This window comes from Loxodonta africana, chromosome 9 (genome assembly GCF_030014295.1).
Source record: "Loxodonta africana isolate mLoxAfr1 chromosome 9, mLoxAfr1.hap2, whole genome shotgun sequence".
Taxonomy (NCBI): domain Eukaryota; kingdom Metazoa; phylum Chordata; class Mammalia; order Proboscidea; family Elephantidae; genus Loxodonta; species Loxodonta africana.
In genome coordinates, this window is record NC_087350.1 from 43,339,065 (window position 1) to 43,363,974 (window position 24,910).

General features: G+C 53.5%; 1 protein-coding gene across 8 annotated transcripts in view; it reads right to left on the minus strand.

The window, feature by feature from the left end:
• Nucleotides 1-373: 373 nt before the first annotated feature.
• Nucleotides 374-24,910, minus strand: part of NTNG2 (netrin G2) — an 84,534-nt gene continuing 59,997 nt past the window's right edge. For 3 of the 8 annotated variants that reach the window (XM_064291277.1, XM_064291276.1, XM_064291283.1), the window contains 4 exons: nucleotides 17,230-17,402; nucleotides 12,660-12,686; nucleotides 11,058-11,195; nucleotides 3,174-4,901 (listed from right to left, as the gene is read on the minus strand). In XM_064291277.1, the coding sequence (XP_064147347.1) occupies nucleotides 4,258-4,901; nucleotides 11,058-11,195; nucleotides 12,660-12,686; nucleotides 17,230-17,402 (982 nt within the window). In that variant the 3' untranslated portion in view covers nucleotides 3,174-4,257. The other 5 variants (XM_064291279.1, XM_064291282.1, XM_064291278.1 and 2 more) reach the window with 5 other exon arrangements.

Genomic DNA, 24,910 nt, shown 5'->3' on the forward strand with positions numbered 1-24,910 from the left:
GCGTTTCTCCCCACTTGTCTCACCGCCAGCAAAAAAACAAAGAAAAAAGAAAAAAAGTAAAGGGCCGGGTAATAGAAAAACTAAAACGAAAAATGTAGGCCGAGGGGAACCAGGGCTCCACAGCGCGTCCTACTGCGGAGGAAGGGCAGTCCCGGGGCGGGGGCAGGTGCCACTGAGGCGGGAGGACGGAGGGGCGGAGGAACTCTGCTGAGTAGCACCTAGGAGCAGCTCGGGCCGCACCCTCCTCGCCGCCCGGCCTCCCTCGGACGCCGGCCTTCGCGGTCCCCGGGCCCCCGGGGCCGCCGGCTGTCGGGCACAGGGCGCGGCCTGGCGCGTGGATGGGCCTCCGCGGCTGCGGGTCCTCCGAGCGGGCTCAGCAGCCCAGGCGGGCGGCCAGCCCCAGCAGCAGCAGGCAGCCGAGCAGGGTGGCGGGACGCGGGGCGGCCCCCGGCGCGCGGTCGCAGTCCAGGCCGCCGTCTTCGTCCGCGGGGTCGCAGCGGGGTTGCTCGCAGTGCACGCCAGTGTAGCCGCGGGGGCAGGCGCAGCGCTGGTTCTGCAAGCAGGTGCCGCCGTTCTGGCAGAGCAGCTGGTCGTCGTCGCACACGTTGGCTGCGGGGCGGGGGAGAGGGGAGTTAACGCTGGGGCGGCCTGCTTCACCCCCACGTCGGGCGCTTCTCTTGGCTAGGGCGTGCGAACACCTGGCGGCGCGGCCTGGGCCAGGACGTGTAGGGGGTGTAGGATGTGCAGGGCTCCTCGGTACGAAACGTCCCTTCTCGGATGGTAACAAAGGCTGGAAGTGACCTGGCCCTGACTTCCTCCGGCCACTGCCCTGGCTCTCCCCACTCCTGTCCTACTGGCCTTGGTGCAGCTTGGCACATGTTATTCCATGTGCCCAGAGCGCCTTTTCACCCTCTTCCCCTGGCTAACGCCTACTTGTCCGTGTCTCCGCTAGCCATCATTTCCTGGGACAGCTTCGCTCCTTCGCTGCAAACCGTTCCCACCAGGCATAAACCGTACCCCTGTAGCACCAGGCCCCGCCCACCGGCTTGGACCCCGCCCCGCCTGCAGGGCTCCGCCCATCGACCCAGGCACCTGGCCCCTGCAGTCTCAGGCCCCGCCCCTGACCCCGCCCCCAACAGCCTCAGGCCCCACCTCTGGCCTCAACCCGGCGGGGCGGGAGTGCACTCACGGTAGCAGCCTTGGCGCCAGTAGTGCGTGGGGAGGCAGTCGTCGCACTTGGGCCCCGCCGCACCCTCGCGGCACTCGCAGAAGCCGGTCTCGTTGCACCGGTCGTGCACGGAGCCGATCTGGTTGCAGTTACACTCTGGACGGACACGCGCATCGGCGCGCGGTCAGGGCGACCTGGGGTGCCTTCCGCACTCATTGTTACCAGCCCGTCCCCGCATCCCTCCCAAGTCTTCTGATTCTGGGGCGGTGGGCCCCACACTGTGTCCGCGGGGCTCGCGAGCTGGACGGCAGATAGAGGCTGCCTTGGGTGGCCAGATTTCGAGGCTATGTTAATAACCCCGTCTTCCTTCCCTGGCATCTTCCACCCCACTCCCAGCCCTATCCCTGGCGCTGTGTGGCCTGGGCCAGCTATGTCTCCTCTCTGGGCCTCAGCAGCTGCAAGGGAAGGAGGCACTGATGATCCTTTCCAGCTCCAACAGAGCTATGACTGCCAGGCAGGAGGCGCCCTCATCAGAGGCTACCAGGCATATGCCCAGGGACTGTGGTGTATGTGTGAGCGCACGCGTGTGTGTGTGTGTGTGTGTGTGTGTGTGTGTGTGTGTGTGTGTGTGTGAGAGAGAGAGAGAGGGACAGGGTAGCCTACATCTATAGCTCCTGGCCAGGGCGGGGTGGGGGAGCAGCCCCAGGGCCTTCAAGGACAGTTGGTTTCTTTGCCCCTCTGTGGGAGAAGGCAAATGTCCCCTACTCTGAGGGTAGAGGTGGGGTGGAGGCCAAGTGAGGCAGGGAGGAGAAGGCCCTGGGGGAGGCTCACTTCTAACAGGATCCAAAGGCCCTGCCCTGTTCCTGCAGCTGACGCCTTGTGATGCAGGCCGCACAATTCCATTTTGAACACTTTAGAGTTGATGGAATTATCTAAAGGGGCAGCTGTAATCCAGACTGACAGCTGCAGCCCCTTGGGCAGCACCTCCTCTTGAACCCAGAACCTGCCCAGTGGGTGGGGGATGGGCAATGGGTTCCCAGGGGGCTAGCTGGGCATCTAGCAGCCCCTGGGGCTGAAACCTGGTTTCTACAGAGACAGGGCCTGAGGTGCTAGGCAACCTTTCCAGGCTGGCAGGGTGGAGGTTGAGTTTGGCCTTTCTGGGATGCATGAGTGCACAGGGCCCCTGGACATCCTTCAGTGTCCCACAAGCCGGTCCTGGAGCCAGAGCTGGAAGAAAATGGACCAGGTGCCTACCAGGGGTGGAGGGCAGTTGTGTAAGCTGGACCTCTGCTTATAAAGCATTTGAAGAATTTTATATTAAGAAAAGGGTCCAACCCAACCCAACCCATTGCTGTCGAGTTGATGTCGACTCATAGAAAAGGGTCGGCCACACACAAAAAAAAAGTTTGAAAGCTTTTGATCTGGTCCACTTACTGATTTTACAAATCGGGGACTGAGGCCCAGAGAGGAGAAGATGACTTGCCCAAATACACACAGCAAGGCAAGCTCTAGAACCCAGCCTTTGACTCTCTACCTAGTGGTTCTCAAACTCCAGTGCCTGTGGAGAACCAGTGCATGGGGCGGCGGGGGGGCGGTGGTTACTGACAGAGCCGATTCCAAGGCTTCGGTGTCTAGCTGGGGTGGGCCCTCAAGTCAGGATTTCCACAGCCTCCCCAGGTGATGCTGAGACAGGGGGTCTCCATACCACACCTGACACTTTTCTACCAGTCCTCTGACCTGTGCACATTTGTGTGATGTGACTGCACACAAGAGAGAAGGCCCTCCCACCTGCCCACTCCCAGCAGCCCACCCCTGCTCCCTTGCGGCTCACCAATGCAGACATTCTCGTCATCCAGCTCCGCCGAACCGTTGCGGTAATAGCCCAGTCGGCAGTGCTGGCAGTGCTGGCCACGCGTATTGTGTTTGCAGCTGACGCAAGTCACCACGTTCAGGAAGTCTATGTAGCTGCAGCGGTTAGAGTGGCCGTAGCACTCACAGTCTGGGCCGGGCCAAGCAGGAGAAGCACTAAAAGTTAGCGAGCAGTGGGAGACTGTGCCTTCCTTTTGCCACCTCCCTCCCACCCATCCCCAATGGTGCATTTGAGGAAACTGAGGCACAGGGCGAAGGAGGAGCTGCCCAAGGACACACAGGGAGGCAGGTGTTTTTAGAAAAGGATCTGGCACAGGAAGGTGCCCTGGGCCTCCAACACACCTGTCATTTGAAAAGACACTGGGATCTGCCAGCTTTGAGGCCAAAAGAACCAATTCTGCAGCCACAAATTTCCATCTATCCCTGTGGGCAGGGAACTGGCAGAGGGCCAGTGGACAGCACCTCCTAAAGGCCTGGCCAGGTGCAGGGCAAAGTGCTCCCTGAAGGATGCCCGAGAGCAGGGTGACCAGGAGATGATTCATGTAAGGACAGAGCCATGCTGCCAGACCGGAAACTCAGTGAGGGAGGTGCCAGGGCTCAGTGCCCTCATCCTTGTATCCTCAGTGGTTAAGTGGATGGAAAAATGAATACATGAGTGCTGGACAGGATGAGATGGACCGGGAAGAGCTTCCTCCCCATGCTGCTTTAGAAGTTGGTGGGAAGAATAAGGCCCACCTGGCCTGCAGGACCCTTTCCCATTGGCCCGAGCTGTTCTGGAGGTTTGGTTGGCACCGAAGGGCCTGCTGACCAAAGACTGCTCTCACGTGACCTGGAGAGTGAGTGCCTCCTTAAAGTCTGCATCTGGGTGCCCTGCTGCTGACTTTCAGTGCTTCCGGAGGCACGCGGCTCCACACTGAGGGCAACCATCTCCAAGATGTCCTGCTGTCTCCACCCAGTTGGTTCTCAGACTCACCCTGCCTGACTGGCTCTGCTTCACGGACTGGGCAAGTCCTAGGACTGCCTGGCACAAAGCTCCCAGGGATTGGGGTAGTTCCCATGACATCATGAAGGGGTGGGGTTTGGTGAAGAGAGTCACCTCATGTCATTTTCCCTGCTGCAAGAAAGGGGGCTGTTCCTATGGGACGCAACACTCCCCTGAGCAAAAAGGCCAGTGCAGGCACCCCTGAACAAGAACGGTGGCATCTACTATCTGCATATCTCTAGAGGACCCGACCTCCCTGTTGTGACAGAAGAGGGAAGGACTGACCCAGGCCTTGGTGGCCAAGGGTGTGTGAAGCTTTGGAGAAACAGCTGCTGACATGTGCCCAGGCCAGGAGGAGATGTGGCATTCTTCCACCACTGGATCTCTTGGGCCTACCCCCTTCACCTTGTCCCTCCAGAGACACTGAGAAGGTGAAACGTCCTTCAGGTATCCCAGGAAGCAGTGGTGGTGACCCCTGTGTCCCGGATAAGCCCTTGGGCCACACCTCCCAGGGGAGCCGGGACAGGCTATTTCCGGCAGCTGCTCTGCCTGCCGTGTGGCCTGCCCACCGAGCTTCTGACTCATACCTGCTCCCAGCTCCCTTGGGGAGGGATGGCTGGAGGGAAGAGGGGCTCAGTTTAACCTTGACCCAGCTACTCAGGGAGGGGAGGGTTTTCTGAGCCAGGTATTGATCCTCCTCCTGTACCTTTTTTTCTCCGGTGGAGGTGAGGAGGGAGATGCTTTGGGGAGGGCTGATCCTGCCCCGGGACTTCCTCTTACCTTGAAATTCTTCAATAGGCATCACTTGAGGAGATTTGGGCTTGAGCTGGAAAAGTCTGGAGACCTTGGCAGGGGCAGGGGCAGTAGCAGAGGTGCCCACAGCTTGGAGAGATGAGAAACAAGCTTTTTCATCAGCCATGGTCCACGTGCCCAGGGTGGGATGTCTGGGCCCAGGGAAAAGCCCAGTAAAGGTCAAGGTGCGTGTTATGGGTTGAATTGTGTTCCTCCAAAATATGTCTTGTAAATCCTAACCTCTGTGCCTGTGGTAAGGAGCACTGGTGGTGCAGTGGTTAAGCACTTGGCTGCTAACCGAAAGGTCAGTGGTTTGAATCCACCAGCAGCTCTGCAGGAGAAAGATGTGGCAGTCGGCTTCTGTAAAGATTATGGCCTAGGAAACCCTGTGGGGCAGTTCTGCTCTGTCCTACAGGATTGCTGTGAATCATAATCAACTTGATGGGAATGGGTTTGTTTTTTTGTTTATGTCTGTGGTTATAATCCCATTGGGGAATTGGTTGTCTTTGTTATGTTGATGAGACAGGATTAGTGTAGGGCAGATCTTAAATCAATTTCTTTTGAGACAGAAAGGAGATTAAACAAGCAAGTGAGAGAAACCGAGATGGGGAAAGACAGGCCAAGCCACATGAAGATCGCCCAGGAGCAGAAGCTCAGAAAAAACAAGGACCTTCCTCTAGAGGCGACAGAGAAAGCCTTCTCCTAGAGCCAGCACCCTGAATCCGGACGTCTAGCCTCCTAAACTGTGAGAAAATAAATTGGTGTTTGTTAAAGCCACCCACTCGTGGTATTTCTGTTATAGCAGCACTAGATAACTAAGACCGTGCCGTGAGCAAGCTCTGGGGCAGTCCTGTCACCTGCTCAGATTTGAAGCAGGGAGCGGTCCCTTTGGCTTCAGAGCACATGACCCTCAGGTCGGGAGCCAGGCCCCTCTCAGAGCCTACAGAAGTCAGGAGTTTAAGTACCTTTGCTAAAGGTGACACAGCACATCCACACAAAATCAGCCTTGCCTTTGGTCCCTGTCTCCACAAATGCCATCTACACATCTGGCTGCATTAATCCTCCTAAATTACATTTGTGTCCCTCAACATGCCCTGCACTGTGCTAAGAACTTAGCTGATGCTGAACAACATTTTGACTGATTGAAAACACCCCTTCTACTCTTGTTCTCCGCTCTTCTCCCCAAACTTGCTTGAGCATCTAAGTCCAAAGTCTGAACCTGGCTTTCAAGGTTTTGGTATCTGCCTTCTTTCTGAAGCAATCTTCGTGCTCTAGCCAAAGTCAGTCCTTTCTCATCCATAAATTCCCCACTCCCAGGTGCTCTCAAGCCATGAGCATGGACGGGTGCCTGCCTTTCACTTCCCAGAATCCCATCAGGTCCCCAGCCCCATATTTGTGGGTGAGCATGCCACTGTCTTGAGGCATTATCACCTTGGCTTCCCACTGGGAGCCTGTGGTGCCCTGGTCTGGGGTGCCCCAGTGCCTGGTGCCATGGCTCCAGTTGGCTCTACCTGTCTCCATCAACAGGTTGCTGGAAAAAGCAGACCCTCTCCAATTATGGTCCCATCTCTAAAACCACTTGCCAGCAGAGGGTGCTCAAAGCTCTGTTCACTGCTCATAGCTGGGCTGGAAGGGAACTTGAGGTGCTTGGGAGGGATAGGCAGAACAAGGTTGCTGCCTAAGCCAGGGCATTAGTGCCTAATGTCCAGGCAACAGGTGAGCTGAGGTTGAAGATAACCTCCCAGCCCAGCTTGAGAGGCAGGCAGGCAGGCCCTGTGTGTTACACATGAGCCCACACACGTCTCCTCCCACTGGCAATGGGAGGATGAGGCTCTCAGCTTGGTAGTCAAGGGCTTCCAGGTATACTCATGCCCTTCCTGACCTCATCTACACTCGCACATTTTCCACTTGTTGGCTGACTCCTCACTGCCATCCCACCCCTGAACCTTTGCCCTGCTGTCCCTGCAACTGGAACGTACTCCCTTCTCCCGTCATCTACTCCTAGTCAACCACCCTTCAAGGACTAGTCTCGACCAGCTCCTCCAGGAAGCCCTCTGGAACTCTGAGCTCCATCATTGACTGCCCAGGGCGTCCTGTCCAGAGCAAGGGTCAAGGCCGTGAGAAGCCAAGTCCCCACTGGACCCGAAGCCCTTGGAGGTAGTGTGGGATAACAGAGTTTGGGGATGTCACACTGGGCCTCTCCAAGTAGGTGAGAGTTAGAGGTGGGGATGGGTAGGGCTCCAGGGCCCCGATCCTCATTGCTGTGCCCCACAGCTCACCAAGGGTACCATCTCTCTACACCTCCTTCCCTCAGCTCCCTCAGCCCCTCTCCCACCCTGGGTCCCCACCATGTCCATCTGCTACCTCCCCTACAGAGGAAGGGGCTTAAGTGTCTTAAGAAAGAGCTTCCCAGGGCGCCTAAGGCCAGTCACAGGACCTGCCCATACCTTCTTCACTGGAGGACACTTGGGGCCACGGGGGGCTCTCCCAGAGGAGGGCAGCTGTGGATGGCCTTGTCCACTCTTGGGGGAAAGAAGAGAAGAAAACCAAGTCATGAGAGGGGGTTGCCTGCAGACTCCTGGGGACATATTGAGACATGTTGCACACATGCACAGGCCCTTTATAAGAAGCAGCACTATGAGGGGCTCCGTCTACACTGGCCAAATAGAACTGGGTCTGAATCTACTATAGAGGCAGCATCTACACTACTGCAGCCTGTGACAGGCACATGTGGACTTGAAGCCAGACGGGAAGGGCCCCTCCATGCCTGAGAATTTGCATATTTGCACAATCCTTTCTTCAGCAAACATGATTTTGGGAACTCTTCTACCATCCCTGTGTGGTCCCCATTCCAAGTGAAAGGTAGAGTTAGCTAAGTCTTGTATCTGGGCCTGGAGCCTTCTGTGCTGAAATCTCTGGCTAACGGCTGCAAAGGGGATGTGGAGTGTGTATGTTTTGGCCAAGATCATCAAACACATCCAGAAGGATCCATGAAGGCTTCGTAACACCAATCCCAGTACCTGTCTCCCAGGTCACTGGCCTCAAATCCGTGCACTGTTGGGCCCTCCCACCCCTCACTTTCTGGCCTCCTAGTTTGGTCCCAATATCACTGGGGACCCTAACATGAGTCAGCCCCCAAATGCCACACTGCTCATCTCCAAGTCTAACTGGACACACAGCCAAGGCAAGAAGGCAGCACTGGCAAAGGGAAGAACTTGCTCTTTGCCGAATTTCAAAGGACAAACCCAGAGGGACAGGGGAGAAATCTGATTTTTCGGCTTCTTAAAGGGATTATGCACAATGACGGTTAGTGGGAAAGAAAAAGAAAACCTACCAGCTAAAAAGTGCAGGAGATTTTCCAGCTGGGAGCCAGAAGCCTTTGGATATCAAATTGACATTAATATGGTGTTCAATGAGGAGAGGAGGCAGGCCGGGCCCAAATTGGCAAGGGCTTAATTAGAGCAGCAGTAAAACCCGCCCTGGAGGCATTTTGCTTTTGAGCAGCTCTCACTGGCCCCCCTCTCTGTGGGCAGAGCTGGGGAAGGGATTAGTGGTCTTTAGCAGCCCGTCTCCAGCAGCCCCTGCCCTCCAGACAACTTGACACTGGCAGGAAGGAGAAACATCTGGGCCAGGAGTTCAGGGGCCCAGCTGGACTCTAGCCAAAGTGCCCGGGGCACCTGTTGGGAGGTACCAGGAGAGACCCAGGACCTTTCTGGGGCAGGAGCTGGGGAAGAGAAAGGCTCCCCACTGGGCTCTCCAGAGACCTGTTAAGGTGTTTGGGAAGATCGCTCTCCTGGAGGCCTGTGTCATGTACCAAGGCCATATGGAAGACCCATCTGTTCCTTTAGGATCGGGGAGCCATGCAAGCCAGGCCTTAGAGACAGCACCACCTCACGGCCCCCTGAGGCCTCAGGGCAGTGACACTGGGGTGGTTGAGTGGGCAAGCAGTGTCTGGAGTCAGGGAGTTCTGAGTTCAAGTCCAGCTTGTGCTCCTTCCGAATCCTGGAACCTTGAGCAGATGCTTCTATCTTTTTATTTTTTAAAAAACAGCTTTATTGAGCTATAAAGGGGCCCTGGTGGAAAAATGGTTACGCTCTCGGTTGCTAACCAAAAGGTTGGTGGTTCAAACCTGTCCAGTGGCTGCACAGAAGAATACCTGGCCATCTACTTCCGTAAAGATTACAGCCTAGGAAACCCTATGGCGCAGCTCTACTGTGTAACATGGGATCGCTGTGAGTCGAAAATTGATACTATGGGACCCAACAACAACACGGAGGTATGATTCACATGACATAAAATCCAGCTGCTTCTTTCTAAGCCTCAGTGTCCTCACCTGTGGGATTAGGAAAGCAACAGCCCCCATCCCATAGAGCTGTGAGCAAGGAGCACAATAACACCAGTGAAGCTCTTAGCCCAGGATAAGCTCACTCTTCACCGACTGGAACGAATGTCATTATTAACAGGGACTCCAGGTACAACAGGGCCCGCAGGCATAGGCTCAGCTGTTACAGGGAAGGGATGGTTACCTAGAGGCGGTTGCGTGGGTCACTGGCTGCTGCACTGGAACTCCTTCTCCCCCTAAATCCCTGCTGCTCGGAGTCGGAGTCGGACTCAGGACTGCAAAGCTGACAAGGTCCTCCTAAATGTTTGCTACTCCAGCCTGCGGGAGGGGCTGCTTTCTTCTCACCACCTGGGGCCCAGGGACCTTCACACTTCAAATCTTACCTCCTCTGGGTTCATCTTCTCTGGCCTCTGACTCTTTCTCCTGTGCTCCCAGCTTGGAATAATTTGCCCTCTACCCCTTGCAATAACCAAATCAAAAGCAGCTCCAAATATGGATTCAAGGTCACTCTGTGTCTATGTATGTGTGTAACAGACAGAGTCTGGCTCCCACCGAGACGGACCACTCTTTGAAGGCATACACAGCACACACCATGACTATTTTTGTTCTGTGTCTGCCCTTCACAGGTTCAGCAAAAGCACAAGTCACAGGTGGCCAGGCCAACCTATGCCCCAAGACTGGCAGTCCCAGAGTGACCCCACCCTCCACCCCTAGGAGGATTCCTGGGCCAGCAGACTCCCCTGAAATCCTGAAATCTCCTGGCTAGCCCCTGCCTCCTGGTAGGGAAGGAAGACAGAAAAAGAGATATGTATGCTATGCTAGCCTCTGGGTCCCTCTGAGGGCTGAGCAAGGTTGCTCCTGAAGGAGGGAGATTTCTCAGAGAAGGCTGGGCACCCCTCTCCCTGCCCCCCGCCCCCGCAATAGGCCAAGGCAGGGGAGGCTGGAGTGTGGGGGTCAGATCCCTCTCCTAGCTGGTGGAGAGGGCTCTCTGGCCCATTAAGGAAGGGTCATAGCACTGCCCACGGAGAAAGGAGCCCCTGCTATCTCCTTCCTGCACAGGAGGGGTGGTGGGGTGATTGGGGCACCCCTCCCCAGCTGGGAACAGGAAGAATTCCCCTTGGCCACCATCTTTCTGGTACCCTCTGGGAAGGATGAGTCCCTTGATTGGTAGGCAGGGTCTGGCGAGATCCCCAGGTGAGATCAGAGAGCTACTCTACCCCAGCACCCAGGTCTCGAACACACACAAATTCTGCCTTTGGAGGGGAATTAGAGTTGGAGGGTAGGGGTTTCCAAACATGTTTGTAGCTGCAGAACCCTGGAAGTGGCCTGCTCTGGTGGAGGCAGGAGTCTGTCCTGCCCCTGTTCCTGACCCACACACTTGGCCCCCAAGTGTCCCGTTGTCCATGTTCTAAAACCCCCTGCTCCACAGGGCTCCCTTCTGCCTTGGCTTCTCCATCCTTTCCCACAGGTCAGCCCAGCTGCTGAGGGCCTGGGGGCAGGGGAGGGTGAGGGAGATGGGGCGGCGGTGGAGTACGGAACACTGAGGCAGCAGTACCTTCGGGGAGACAAGGCCCTGAATGGGGCAGGATTCAGTGTGGCCTCCCTGCCACCTGCACCCTCCTCCCCAGAGCACCTCGTCCAACTGGTCTCAGGGCCCATCCAAGCAGTGCTTTGGAGGGGCAGCAGGAAGAGTTATCAGGAGCTTGAGGCAGCCCCTGAATCCCCTGGCTCAGGCTCGATGAGAGGTTGGCCCGCGTCCCTGCAGCTCCAGGGTTCTAGTATTCTCTAGGTCTAAGAGCTAAGCCCATGCCCTGCCCCAAGAACCATGGCCGAGAGGCAGGGAGTCAGGCTGGGAGTGGAAAAGGGCAGGACGGCAGGGTCATTGGCTATACGCTGGCACCCACCTGTGGGCTGTGGGGTGCTGGGGGCTGTGGGAGCCCGGGCAGTGGATGTGGAGGGGGCAGGAGTGATGGGGTCCTCCCTCACAGCTATGGTGGCTGCAGGGACTTTGGGGGCGGGGCCTTTCCGGGACTTGCCAATGCCTGGTGAGAGATGAGAAAAGCAAAAGCAGGTGGGGGAGCTGGCGGGTACTGGGCACTACAGAGAAGTAGCTTACATCTGACCTCGCAGCCACGTGTCCCCTCTGGCATCTGTCTTTCTCCCTGGCTCCCTCTCTGCCACTGGTAGCCCAGCAGAGGGCAGCCTGGGGGAGGGAGGCATCGGGTGAGGAGCGCCTATGGAGGCATTTATGAGTTTGGGGGTCTGCCCTTGCTGCTGCGTGACATTGGGAAGTCCTTCACTGCTGAGTCTCAGGGCAGATGACAATGCCTACCCCGGAGGGTGAGTTCGAGAATTGAATGAGGTAGCATGAGCATCCTAGGACCCCTGGTGATGCAGTGGTTAAGTGCTCAGCTGCTAACCGAAAGGTCGGTGGTTCGAACCCACCTGGTGCTCTGTTTCCGTAAAGATCTATAGCCTTGGAAGCCCTATGGGGTGGTTCTACCCTGTTCTATAGGGCCACTATGAGTCGGAATCAACTAGACGGCAATGAGTTATGAGCATCCTAGAGTCCTTGGGTAGGGCAAATGGTTAACGCGCTCCACGGCTAGCCGAAAGGCTGGAGGTTCAAGTCCACCCAGAGGTGCCTCAAAAGAAAGGTCTGGAGATCTCCTTCTGAAAAACCAGCCACTGAAAACCCGATGGAGCACAGTCCTACTCTGGCACTCATGGGGTCGCCACGAGTCGGAGTCAGCTTGAGGGTTACTGGCTTTAATTGAGCATCTTGCTTACCATGGTGCCCGGTGCCAGTGACTGCTTAATAAGCAGCAGCCACAATGACGACTTTCACTGATAGACTGGGGAACACCCACCCTTCCCTCACCCTGCCTTGCCGAGTTCTCAGGACTCCCCCGATACTTGTTCAGATGCCCCATTCCTGGACTTACATGCCTTAGACCTGAGATTCCTCGGTTGACCAGGACATGGAGAATGGGGGCAGACCTCCCCCAGCCTCCCTATAACCAAGCCTGATGCAGAGGTGGGGACTGCAGGCTGACTGGAGGAGGAGGAACCCACGGTCAGACTGCGGGATGGTGGGGACTCTGCCACAGGTCAGGGAACAGGGTGACCCTGCTCTCGTCTGGCAGGAGAGAAGCTTCTCCCAGGTTTGGGTGACAGAAGAGGGTGGGGAGGTGAGCAGAGAAGGGAGTTCACCCAGAGGTCAAGGGCACCTGCAAAAAGTCCCATTCACTTTCCAAAGCAGCACTTCCAATGAAGCTCGTGGGGAGAAATTGAGAGGTGGCAGGCTGCAGGCCACAGCAAAACAGTGACACAAAGGAGGGGATGAGAGGTGGAGAAGCAAATGGGGTGCAATTAGAGGCAGAAGCAGGCCCAGAGGGACACCGAAGGCCCTGCTCGGCTCCTGCTCTTCCAGGGACATGCAGAGAGGCTCGTGCAATGAGGGTCCCCGCGGCCTTCCCTGGCCACCAGCCCAGGGGTGTACTTACTGCCAAAGGCGGAGCCCGCAGCGGCACCTGTGCGAGAGAAGACAGGGTCACAGCGCTGCCAAGGAGTAAGGCACCTCTGCCATCTCCCCCATTCAGAGGAGGGTGGTAGGGGCGGGGAGTGCAATGGAGGATTCCCTCCCTCCACGGAAGCGAAAGAAACTCAAGGTCATGAGCACCCCCTCCTTGACCCTGATGCTAATGACAGTGAAAGGATGAGTTTCTCTGAGTCCACACCATGTAACAGCTTTGGGGGTGTAACCTCATTCATTCCCACTGTTGCCCTGAGAGGGAGGAACTGCCATTAGCCCCATTTAGCTGATGAAGAGACTGAGTCTCAGAGCTGTGACTTACCCAACGGGACCCGCTGATAAGTGTCAAACACTGCTAGGAGCTTTATACTCCTCTTATTTAATTTTAGACTTCCGGGTCCTCCAGTGCATGACAAGGAAATTAGGTGGAAGTGGGCGAGCATTCTCCAAGGGGTGATGGGATGTCAGAGAACATACAGGTCACAGCCACAGGGGCAGACTGGCTGGCTGGAACTTCGATGGGATTGATCACCAGAAAGAAACCACATGGGCATTCCCATCTGGGGAAATGCAAGTGTGGCCCAATAACTTAGTAAAACATAATCGTGGTAACCAACACGTGTTAAGTGCTTTCTATGTGCCAGGCAGGAGTCCCTGGATGGTGTAAATGTGACTACTAATCGAAAGATTGATGGTTTGAACTCACCCAGAGGTGCCTTGGAAGACAGGCCTGGTGATCTGCTTCCAAAAGGTCACAGCCTCAAAAACCCTATAGAGCAGTTCTACTCTGTATACATGGGGTCGCTATGAAATGGAATCAACTTAAAGGCAACTGGTTTGGTATATTCCAAGCCCTGTGCTAAGCACTGTCCTTATACGAGCCCATCTAGCCCTCACAACTGCCCCATGATGGGGTTTTATTATGATCCTGGTTCTGCGGATGAAGAAACTGGGCTCAGGAGGCGAAATGACTTGTCCAAGGCCACATAGAACTCAAGCTCTTACCACCAAGTCATACTGTCCCCCCCCGCCCCATGACTCTGGTATGTGCTAGTGCCTCAGGAGAGGGAAAGAGCCAGAAGTGATGGAGAGAAAAGTGATGGGAGGCCTATGATCATGGCTTATAAGAGTAAGAATCACCATGGTCAAAAAGGGAAGGGACTGGTGAGGTTCTCCAGAAATGATGAGATTAGGGACACCTCCCAGCCCCCAGAGAGGCCCTCCTGGGGTGGATGCTGTGGTCTCCCCAGTGAAACGTGTGTCACATGGGGCCTCTCCTGGGTAAGCTGAGGCTGTGCCTTGGCTGGAGCGTTGAGGGAGGCCTGGGAGAATGAGTCCGCCGGACCCACATTCATTCATTAACCGAGGGTGCACAGGGAGGCAGGAGGCATGGCCTCAGGGCATGTACACACTGAGGAAGGAGCAGGTGAGGACAAGAGTGTGTGGTACATGCTCAGGTGGGAAGAGGCAGGGGCTGGGGGCAAGGCACAGACAAGGGACAGTGCCAGGAAAGGGACTTCTAAGATGAGCCCTGGAGGGTGAGCAGGAGCCAGCCAGCAAGGGGCAGAGGGATGGCCAGAAATGTTCCAAGTCACAGGAATGAGTGCCAGGATGCAGTCTCAAGAGACACCTGGAGGGTGGGGCATTCAAGAAATCAGACACAGAGGATTCAAAGGCAAGAAGTTGTGGGAGGTGGGGTCACTGGCAGGAGTCTTGTACATTGTTGTGGGAGTGGCTTGATGAGATAGACTTTTATCCTGAGGGCAATGGAAGTGAAGGGGGAGCTGAAGGTTGAAGCCCGTGAGCTCCCAGGTCAGGAAAGCCCTTGTGTGCAGGAGGATGGAGTGGAGGGGCCAAGAGAGGAAACAGTAAGATGGAGAAGAAGCTACTGCAGGTGTAGGGAAGAGATGGAGGAGACACAGGTGGGCAGTGATGGGAATGGAGGGAAGCAGCTGGTTCAGGAGGTATTTAGGAGAGAGCTCACCAGGTCGGGTGAATGTGGGGGGAGGAGGGGCAGTTGAGGGTGACTCCCAGATTTGCAGCTTGGCCTGCTTACTGGAACGGGGGCATGCGAGGGTAGGGTGTGGGCAAAATTAGCCTGAGGATTGCTTCAGTCTGTGTCTCTTTGGGTCGTTTTCTCCTGGTTTCCTGACGCTGATTGCCCCAAGGAAGCTGAAGACAAGTAGCAGCTTCCAGAGCATTCTAAGAGAAACTCCTTGTTCCTGGGGCTTTGGGTGCCTCTCAGACAATTCCCAGAGATCCCTGAGGAATCGAGCAGCTGAGGCCAGTTCCAAGAACCTCTCTGCTATGGATTGAATTGTGTCTTTCCAAAATTTATGTCGAATCCTAACCCCTAGTACCTGTGAATGTGACCTTGTTTGGAAACAGTCTTTGAAAATGTTGTTAGGTTAACATGAGGTCATATTGGAGTAGGGTGGTCTTACTCCATCTGAGTGCCGTCCTTACGAAAGACGAGAAGAGACATGGAGCCAGAGCCATACAGAACAAAGATGGCCAAGGAATGCCAAGAAATGCCTGCAGCTACCAGAAGTTGGAAGAAACAAGGAAGGATCTTCCCCTAGAATGGACAGAGAGAGCAGTGCCCTGTGATGCCCTGAATTTGGACTCTCAGCCTCCAGGGCTCTGGGACAATACATTTCTGTTCCTGTAAGCCACCCAGTTTGTGGTACTTTGTTACAGAAGCCACAGACAATTCCTACCCTCTTCCAGGCAAGGGAGCTCTGGCTTCCCCTTCCAGGATGAGGGAGCAGAGGGTTCAGCCTGTCTGTCCATCGCTGGTAAAAGGGGAGGGCCAGCCTCCAGCCTGGAGGGGGCAGTGGGCCCTCCTGAGTGTGACCAGGAACCAGGCCTGTGGTAAAAGTCTCAGCTGTGGGAGTTGGGCAGACAGGAGATCTTGGAGCATCCTCCCAGAAAGGGGCAGGTGGAGGGAAAAAGGGGAAGTGAGGGAGAGAAAAGAAAGGGGCAGGTGGAGGGAAAAAGCTGGAAGTGAGGGAGAGAAAAAGTGAGGGGATGGGGAGGGAAGAGCAGAAATGAGCGGAGGACTCCAGGACAGATGAAAGGGAGGGAGGGAGAGCAGGAGTCAGAGAGAGAAGTGACGGGGTAGAAAGTAAAGAAAGGAAGGCTTCCGGTCAACAGAGAGACAGGGACAGAACCCAGGGGACAGGGGGCGGGGGGATGGTAGAGGGGGTGGGAGGGGGGCTTGCCAGCACCCGGAGCTCACTTTGCACCTTTGAAGATCACGAGTGCCTGCCGCACCTGACAAGTTACCTCTTTCAAAGGCCTGTCTCCGCCACTGTCCTGGGCACTGGCACCGCACGCCTGTCATGGCCTCACTGTGTTGCTTTCAGCTTTGATCAGCCTAACATCACACAAATCTTTCACCCGTTGAGGAAGCAGCCTATGAATGTGCCTAGGGGAGCAGGAGGTCCTGGGGCAGGAGGCCACCTGGCCACCTTTGTGTTGTGTCAGACCCAGCCACTTACTTGATTGCTGGTGTTGGCACTTGACTCACTGGGGTGAGCACTAAAGCTCTCAGGGCCTCAGTTTGCTGATCTGGAGAATGGGGTGATAAAAACACTATCCTGTAGGGTGGTTATGAAGGTTAATGGATGGTGTATATGAAAGTGCCTGGTGCAGCCTATGGCAGGTAGAAAGTACTTGAGAAATGAAAGACATGAGTAAGACCACACGTGGGTGAGGCTGGGGAGAGCTCCTTAGGGCCAGCCTGGGTCCTTCTCAGAAGCTTTCAGCTGGGCAACTCCTTGGGCTTCATAATTTTGTGGAGATGCCCTGTGTCTTTGCTGGGGCCCAGCCTGGCTTTTACCAAATGGTCCCCAGTGAGTGGGGGTCTCTCGAAGGGTGTTCATGATGCGGGGGTGTGTGGGTAAACGCTGAGGGCCGCTTCAGAGCAAGGAGAGGACAGCCTGGGTTAGGGCAGGGCGGCCTCAGAGCAGGCCTCTGTAAAATGGGGCACTACAAGACCACGTCAGGGCCATTTGCTGTAAGCACCCCATAAACGTTCATTATTGGAGATGGTGCTGCCACTTGAATTCAGCCTGGAGTGGAGGTCTCTACCACCCTCAGCCCTGACATCCTGGTGGCCTCCTTCCCAGCCCTCAGGGTCAAGAAGGGGAAGGACAGCTGGAAAGATGGCTGAGCAGCTCATGTTTGGCTTCCCTGCAGGCAGGGCCGGAAGGGCGGCTTCGATTTCAGTAGAATGTAGGTCTGATGGAGAGTCTAGATTTCAAGGCCTGGTGCTGGGGAGCCTGGTAACGAGGGTGCGTATGTCTGTGTCTGTGCATCTCTCTCTGTGTCTGTGTGTCCACATGTGTGTGCATCTGTGCGTGCATCTGTGCGTGTCTGTGTGTGCGTGTGTGCATGTGTGTCTGTGGTATGTCTCTGTGTCCCTGTGTGTGTGTCTGTGTATATGTCTGTGTGTGTCTATGTGTATGTGAGATCCCTGACCTGGTGGCCTGGTGGCCTGGTGGCCTGGTGATGGCAGCCACTCTGCTGGTACGTACAGGCATTGGGAGAGCCGTGCGGCAGGGGCAGGTAGGAGCCTGCCCGCCAGGACCGCGTGCGGAAGTTCTTCTTGCACCTGCCACAGTCTGGGCCGGTGGTGTTGTGCTCACACTCGCACTGCAGGCTGCCCTCACGCACGGAGCACAGGTTGGCGTGCAGGTTGCACTTGCACCTGAGGGAGACGCAGAGGGAGGAGAGACGTCAGCGAGCTGCAGGCAGTGTCCTGGCCCCCGGGGGAAGGACAGCCGGGAGGGACTCCGAAGGTGCTGGAGCTGGCCTAGGAGGGACCCTGGATGCCCCCAGCCCAACCTGCCCCGACACGCCTTCCTGCTGAAAAATCCCCGACTCCTTCTCCATCTTGGGAACACCACCCCTTTGAGTCCCTTCCCCAGCGGGAAAGCTGCCCTGGACCCTCTGCTGTTTGTCTACACTCCTTGTGGATGGTGGTTTCAGGGCTTCCTACCTTTTGGTTGGGGTGGAGCTTTGAGACACCCTTGTCCCAGATGCTGTATTCTTAGTAACACAGCGTCTGATCTCCTTAGCCATGACTGAGGTGGGTCAAGAAGTACCAAGAGGTGCCCACTCACCTCTCAGTGTGTAGATGTAGGCCTGGCCATGGTCAGTGGCGGCGCCTCTGCCCTCTGCCTGTGGCCCAGGTTCATGGCCTTGACAGCAGACAGAGGGAAGCCCTGACTCCCAAACCCCTGTCAATTCATCCATGCATGCATTATTCATTCATTCAAATATTTACAGGCAGCTCATTATTCTGAAAACTGGTAAATAAAGGGAAAGAATCAAGCATTTATCCTGCCTGTCCTATATGAACTCTACCTCAGGGTAACCAAAAAGTTAATGAATGGAAGTTTCTCTTTATAGAAGTATTCCAGCTAATAACTGAAGAAGGAATGCTAGAATGAGAAGATCATTGAGGGAGACCCTCCATGAGATGGAGTGACATAATAGCTGCAACAATGAGCTCAAACATATGGTAAAAATGGCATGGCGGGGCGGGGGGGTCTGACCTCCTCTAACTTCACGAGGGGGAGGAGAATTAACAGTAACAGCCAAGGCTGATTCCTATCAGGGAGAGGTCAGATATGCCTCCTCTCTCTGCCATCTTTACCAATTCTGACACCAATCGTCCCTCCCACAGCACTCTCTACTTCTCTGCTGGGTTCGATAATTCATTGCAATGGCCACATAGAACTCACAGACCATACTCACAGTTATGGGGTTTATTAGGAAAGCAACAAGTTACAACTCAGGTTCAGGAACCCTCAGGATCCAGCTCCTTGATCAGGACAGCCTCTTCTCAGCCATGCCCGAAAGCAGGTCTCTTTCTGGCCCTCAGCCCCTCGGCCTGGCCTCCCCTCCGTCCTGAACCTAGAGCCTGGAGGCACCCTGCTCCACTGGCAAGCGTTCTGCCTGAAGGTGCTCAGCTTTCTCACTCTGCAAGCCCGGAAGACCACTGCGCTGTCTTCTGCCGGTCTCTCCTGCCAGCCTCCTGCCTCTGCTGCCATAGTTTCTCCATAATTGCTTCTCACTGTCTTCAGTGTTACAGTTCTTTCTCTTGGTCTCCTGGTTCCAGAAGCTTCTCAGCACAGGGGTCCTGGGTCCAAAGGATACACTCCACTCCTGGCTCTTCTTTCTTGGTGGTGGTGTGATCCTCTCCCCTCTCCTTTGGGATGGCTCATTGTAAGCCTACTGGGATGGCAAAACTGACCAATCCCTTCATTAGGGTTCCATATACTGTATTTGCATAGTCTCACTCAATCATTGTGTGTGAGTCACAAAGACTATCGCTAGAAGGGCCATATTAAGTAATTCATTGTACCATAGGCCACTCCCTGGATCTTCTAGCCATCAGCCCTTTCACATTTGAAGGATTAGCTTCCACCTTCCAATCATTTTGCCAGTCCAAAACAGTCATTAACAATTAGGGCTTCAGTAGGGCAAAGAGTCCTCGGGGTGCGGTTACTCAGGTACTAGCCATTCAAGTCTGCTGCAGGTCATCTTGTCTTCACCCTTCCTGGTGTCTGATGAAATTTAACTGAGAGAAGATTATTCCCTTGCTCTGAGCTTCGTAAGGTATCAGCATAGCAAAACCTTTAAGTTCAGTCACTGTACTCCTCCAGCTGTGCCTCCTCCTTAGTCTGCCCTTTCACAGTTACTACTTCTACGATTATAGTTTTTACAGCAACAACAACGAATGAATAGCTCCAGGCACTGAACTGCTGAGAACATCAGAGACAGGGAGTACCAGACAGAGTGCTCCCGGTGGCAGAGCACACCTCTACTTGTGGAGCAGTTTTGCCAAAACAAATTGAACCTGAATTAATGAAGCTCCCAGATCCAACTACCAGTTTACAGGAAATACAGAGGACAGAGAAACATACTAAACAACACCATGAAGGATGCGATCAGCAAAGCCCAGACTGAGGGAAATGCTCCAGAACAAGGAGCCAGTTCTTCAATAGGTGAATTTCAAGAGCAAAAAAATAAATAAATAAAACAAAAAAACATATGGAGAGGGGACCTAGATTAAGAGAAACCTCAAAGGTACATCAACCAGTTGTACCTGGTTGGATCGTGATTGAAACAAACTGTACACAAACAAACAAACAAATGGAACTTACATTTATAAGACAATTTGAAATTTGAACACTGACTATACTTGATAATATTAAATTAATGCTTATTAGGTGTGATGACGGTATTGTGATTTTGTTCATAAAAATCTTTACCTCTAAGAGATACATACTGAAATATTCAAAGGTGAAATAATCTGATGTCTGGTATTTGCTTCAAAATAAGACAGTAAGGGGACATGAGTAGAGACACAGATGAAACAAGAAGGGCCGTGAGCTGATAATCGCTGAAGCTGGGTGACAGGTATATGGCAGTTCATTAGAGTAGACTCTCTCTACTTTTGTATGCAGGTTGGAAATTCTCCATAATAAAAAGTTAAAGAGAGAGAGAGATTGTGCTGTATATTCTGATACGGGAAGATTTCCAAGATATATTGTCAATATTTGTAAAAATCAAATTGCAAAATAGCATGTTTAGTAGAATCCTATTTTTATTAAAATATGCAAAGAAAAATATTTATGGGGCATCTGGTATGTGCCAGGCTCTGAGCTGGGAATAGTGAATATAATGTCAACAAGGCAGACAGGGCTGATGGGGTAGACAGTAAGAAGACAGTGGTTTGGGGAGAGAAGGGCGAGATGAATAGGGGAGTCAAAGGAGTATTCAGGACAATGAAGCCATTCTACGTGATTCTGTGACTATGGACACAGGACATGATGCACTTGTCAAAACCCATAGAACTGTACAACACAAAGAGTGGGGCCCTACAGTAAACTGTAAACCAAAATCAAACCAGTTGCTGTCCAGTTAATTCTGACGACTCATGGTAGCCCCATGTGTGCAGAGTAGAGCTTCGTTCTATAGAGTTTTCAAGGCTGTAACCTTTAGGAAGGAGATCATAAAGGCCTGTCTTCCAAGGTGCATCTGGGAGGGTTCAAATCATCAACCTTCTGGTTAGTAGTCCAGTGCTTGACCATTTGCTGCCAACTGTGCATTTAGTCAATAACTACGGAACGGCACTGGCGCATCAGTTGTAACAAACGCACCACAGGAATGCCAGATACTAATAACAGGAGAAACTAAGATGGGGGAGGCATACAGGGACTCTACTTTCTGTGTGATTTTCTGTAAGCCTTAAACTGCTCTAAAAAATAAACTATTAATTTAAAAACATCACACAAATCTTTAAGTTCAACTGTTACAAGCCCTCACGTGTTATATGAAGGACAGCATATCATGGGCGGGGGTGGGGGGTCCTAACTTAGTCTAGCGGGAGAAGGACAGGCTTCCAGGAAGAACGGAGTTTTAAATTAAGACCTGAAGGAGGAGGAGGACTTATCCAGGCAAGATGGGGGGAACCTTCTGGAAAAAGGCAAGAGCATGAGGGAAGACCCTGGGGCCGAAAGAAGCTCAACCCGTGGGGCCAGAAAGAGTGGTCCGTGATGGGGCTTGGAGGGTAGGAGAGGGCTAGACCTCGACTCAGAGGCTGAGCTTTATTCTGCAAGGGACTGAAAGTCATTGGAAGCTTTGAAGTTTCTGCTTTGCTTCAGATTTTGGTATCACTGGGCCGCTCCGTGGAGAACAGTTTGTTTGGGGGCACAAGAACCCAGCCAGGGAGACTAGTAAGAAGGCCGGGCTCTAGCAGGTGACAGAGGACAGTAGCCTGGAGTGCGGTGGGCACCTACTGCCCACCAGGCACACCCCTCACAAGCTCCCATCATCTCAAACATTGTTTTCTGAATGTTTCACCAGCATTTCTTCTCTAGTTCTTCGTCTGCCCTCTGTCTTCATACCCCACCCCTTCCACAAGACCAAGTGACACTTTTTGCTATCCTGCATCATGCTCCTTAAATCCTCACAGACGGAAGTGTCTCCCCTCAGCCTCTGCTTACCCACACAATGCATATTTAACTCCACACATCTTCCCTCCTCCATAAATCAGTCCTGTCTTGGCTTTTGCTACCTCCCCACGTCCCCTCGTTTGTCTCCATCTGACTGGTAATGAGGGCTGTCTGTGGGGCCGGCCTTCCAAGGCAACGATGCCGAGTTGAGAACAGGCTGCTCATCTCAGTCTGGTGATGAGTCCCTGCTTCCGCCAGCCCTGCTGATCCGTGCTAACCCACTGGCCGCTGGCTCCGGGGTCACCAGGGCTGCCCTCCTGCTTGTAGTCTTAGTTTTTGCCCTCCAATTATCCAGCAGGATAGTTAAGGAAATTAAGGTGCATCCATTCGATGGACTGTTACAAAGATATTAAGTATTAGGGTTTTAAAGCCTATTTGAAGCCACAAGCAATGCTCCTAATACAAACGAAAAGAGCCACACTTACCAAGTGCTGTGTGCCAAGCAGGAATCTCGTTCAATCCTCCACTGACCACGTGAGGTGGTACTACTGTCACCTTCGTTTTATAGACGAGGAAATAGAGACTCAGAGAGGTTAAGTATCTTACCCAGAGTCACAGAGCTGCTCAAAAATGTCACTGGGAGTGGAACTCAGAGCTGACTCCAGAGTCCAAGAGTTTAACATGGGATACAACCCAGATTGCAAACTGGACATCAAATTGTATCAGTTGTAGCTTCCAATAATGTTTAAAACGCACATATTCATACCCAAAATACCAAATGGCAAAGAAAAGTCCTGTGCTTAAACTCTTTGGGTCAACACATATCACACTCTCCAACCGCCCACACATTGTAAACTCCTCATAAACGTTCATTATTAGGGATGGTACCACTAATCCAATTCAGTACCTCACACCCTGCTCCCTCACCCCCACATGCTAGGAGGCACAGTGCACGTTAGTGTATTAAAGGCACTGACAAGTCCTGGCTTTGTTCTACAAAAGTTTGTTTGCAAAGTGTACTTGACCTTAGAAGGTTTTCATTTTTTTTTCAGAATTCCTATTTAACATCCCACTGAGCTAGCTGGGGAGGACACCTCAGCTCTCTGGAACCAGAAATGTACTTCACGTCGCTGGCCTGAGGAAGGGATATTTTTAGATACCGGCCACATAAAGAAAAGATTGCCATCTCAACTTTAGGTGATAACATTGACCTTGGCTTCTTAAAAATGCATAAAAGACCAGCTGAATCTGAGAAGCATATTGTAATAAGATAGTCTTGAAATGTCAGAGCTGGACAGGCCTGGTGGTACGGATGGGAAGAAGCCTGCCCAAGGTCATGCGGTTTGTCACTCCAGCCCCGAAACCAGACATCTCTCCCCAGCCCTGTCTCCCAGAGGAGCAGGAGAGGATGCCCTGGTCTCCCTCCCTGGCTGTGCCCTGGAATGAGTGTGGTGCCTCTCCTACTGTCAGGGCTGTGGCAGAAGCCTATGGAGTGTGGGGGAAACCAAGGCTAGGGCTGGCACCAAAACCGTGCCCAATAATTGGTGGGCACTTCTTAGTCTCCCTGATGTTTGCAGGTAGCTCTGAGTGATGCTGCCCATTTGTGTGCGTGTGTGTGTGAGATAGACAAAGAAAGGATGTGGACGTGGTATTTTTGTATGACACTCAGCCTCTCCAGTTCTCTGTGTCCTTCTCTGACTCTGTGTCTTTTCCTGTTTTTCTCTCTATATCTATCTTTCTGTGCATGTCTGTCTCTTTCTTCCTGTCTCAGAGAGTCCTGGCAGAATAAACTTGTTGAGGGCACAGGGATAACTGGGAGAGTTTTCATGTCTAGGAAAGCATCCCCTGACGCCAGGCCTGCCGGGTCCTGAAGCCCATGCTTTGCCCAGCACATCACTCTGCCCTTGGTTTGCCCTTGGTGCTTGGGTCTCTCTCCCAGAGCCCAGGAGCCCTGGCCCTGGCAACCACAGCTTGGCCTCCTGGGCCTCAGGAGGCCCAGGCTTTCCCAGGAGAAGTGGCCCAGCTCTGGTGGCAAGAGCATGGAGCCTACCCAGCCTGTCGACCAGAATAACAAGGACTGGGGCCCCTTGAGTCATTTGGGGGCCACTGCAGGCCAGTGCTGGGAGTTTCCTTTTGTCCTTTTCACCAGGCAGGTTGGGAACTGAGCACTGGGAAGGGAGGGCAAGGGAGATGGTTTGAACTGGTAAGGTGGGGAGGGGCTGAGGGATCTGTGCTGAATTTCTGAGGGTTTGTCACCCTTGTCTCCAACAGCATATGGCTCCTATGGGACTCCACTCTCTGTCCACTTGGCTAATTCCTTCTGCAACTTTCTGGGGCCAGAGAGGGTGCTGAGGGTGGCGACCGGCACCCTTGGCAGAGAACAGCCTGGCTTCACACATCCCCTGCTTCTACGCGGGCTCCAGGCTGGGCACTGGGGTGGGTGTTCTGCCACTGCATCATCTCACTACATCCTAACAACAGCCGGAAAAAGCAGAACCATTATTACCCATTGTAAAGCCCAACAAATGAAGGGTCTAGCCCAAGGGTTTACTGCTAATAGGTGGCAGAACAGACTTGAACATGAGCAGTCTAGTCCCAAGTCTGTGCTCTTAACTATGAGGTTTGTCATGGATGGAGCTGTGTCCCCACAAAATGTGTCATCTTGGCTGGGGCATGATTCCCAGTGTTGTGTGATTGCCCACCATCTTGTCATCTGATGCGATTTTCCTATGTGTTGTAAATCCTACCTCTATGATGTTAATGAGGCAGGATTAGACACAGTCATGTTAATAAGGTAGGACTCAATCTACAAGATTAGGTTGTATTTTGAGTCAATCTTTTTTGAGATATAAAAGAGAGAAGTGAGCAGAAAGACAGGGGGACCTTGTATGGCCAAGAAAGCAGCACCGGGAGTGGAGCTCAACCTTCAGACCCAGGGCTCCTGCGCGAAAAAGTTCCTAGACCTCCAGAGCCGACAGAGAGAGAAAGCCTTCCCCTGGAGCTGGTGTCCTGAATTCGGAATTCTAGCCTACTAGACTGTGAGAGAATAAAATTCTTTTTGTTAAAGCCATCCACTTGTGGTATTTCTGTTATGCCAGCACTAGATAACTAAGACAGGGTTAGTTGAGGAAAGGGGCACCAGAGAGATCGTTTCACTCGCCCAAGGCCACAAAGCTATTCAAGTCCGATTTCCTCACCCCTTTGCTCAGAATTTTTTTTTTTGCTCAGATAGCCTTTGCTCCCTCCAAGA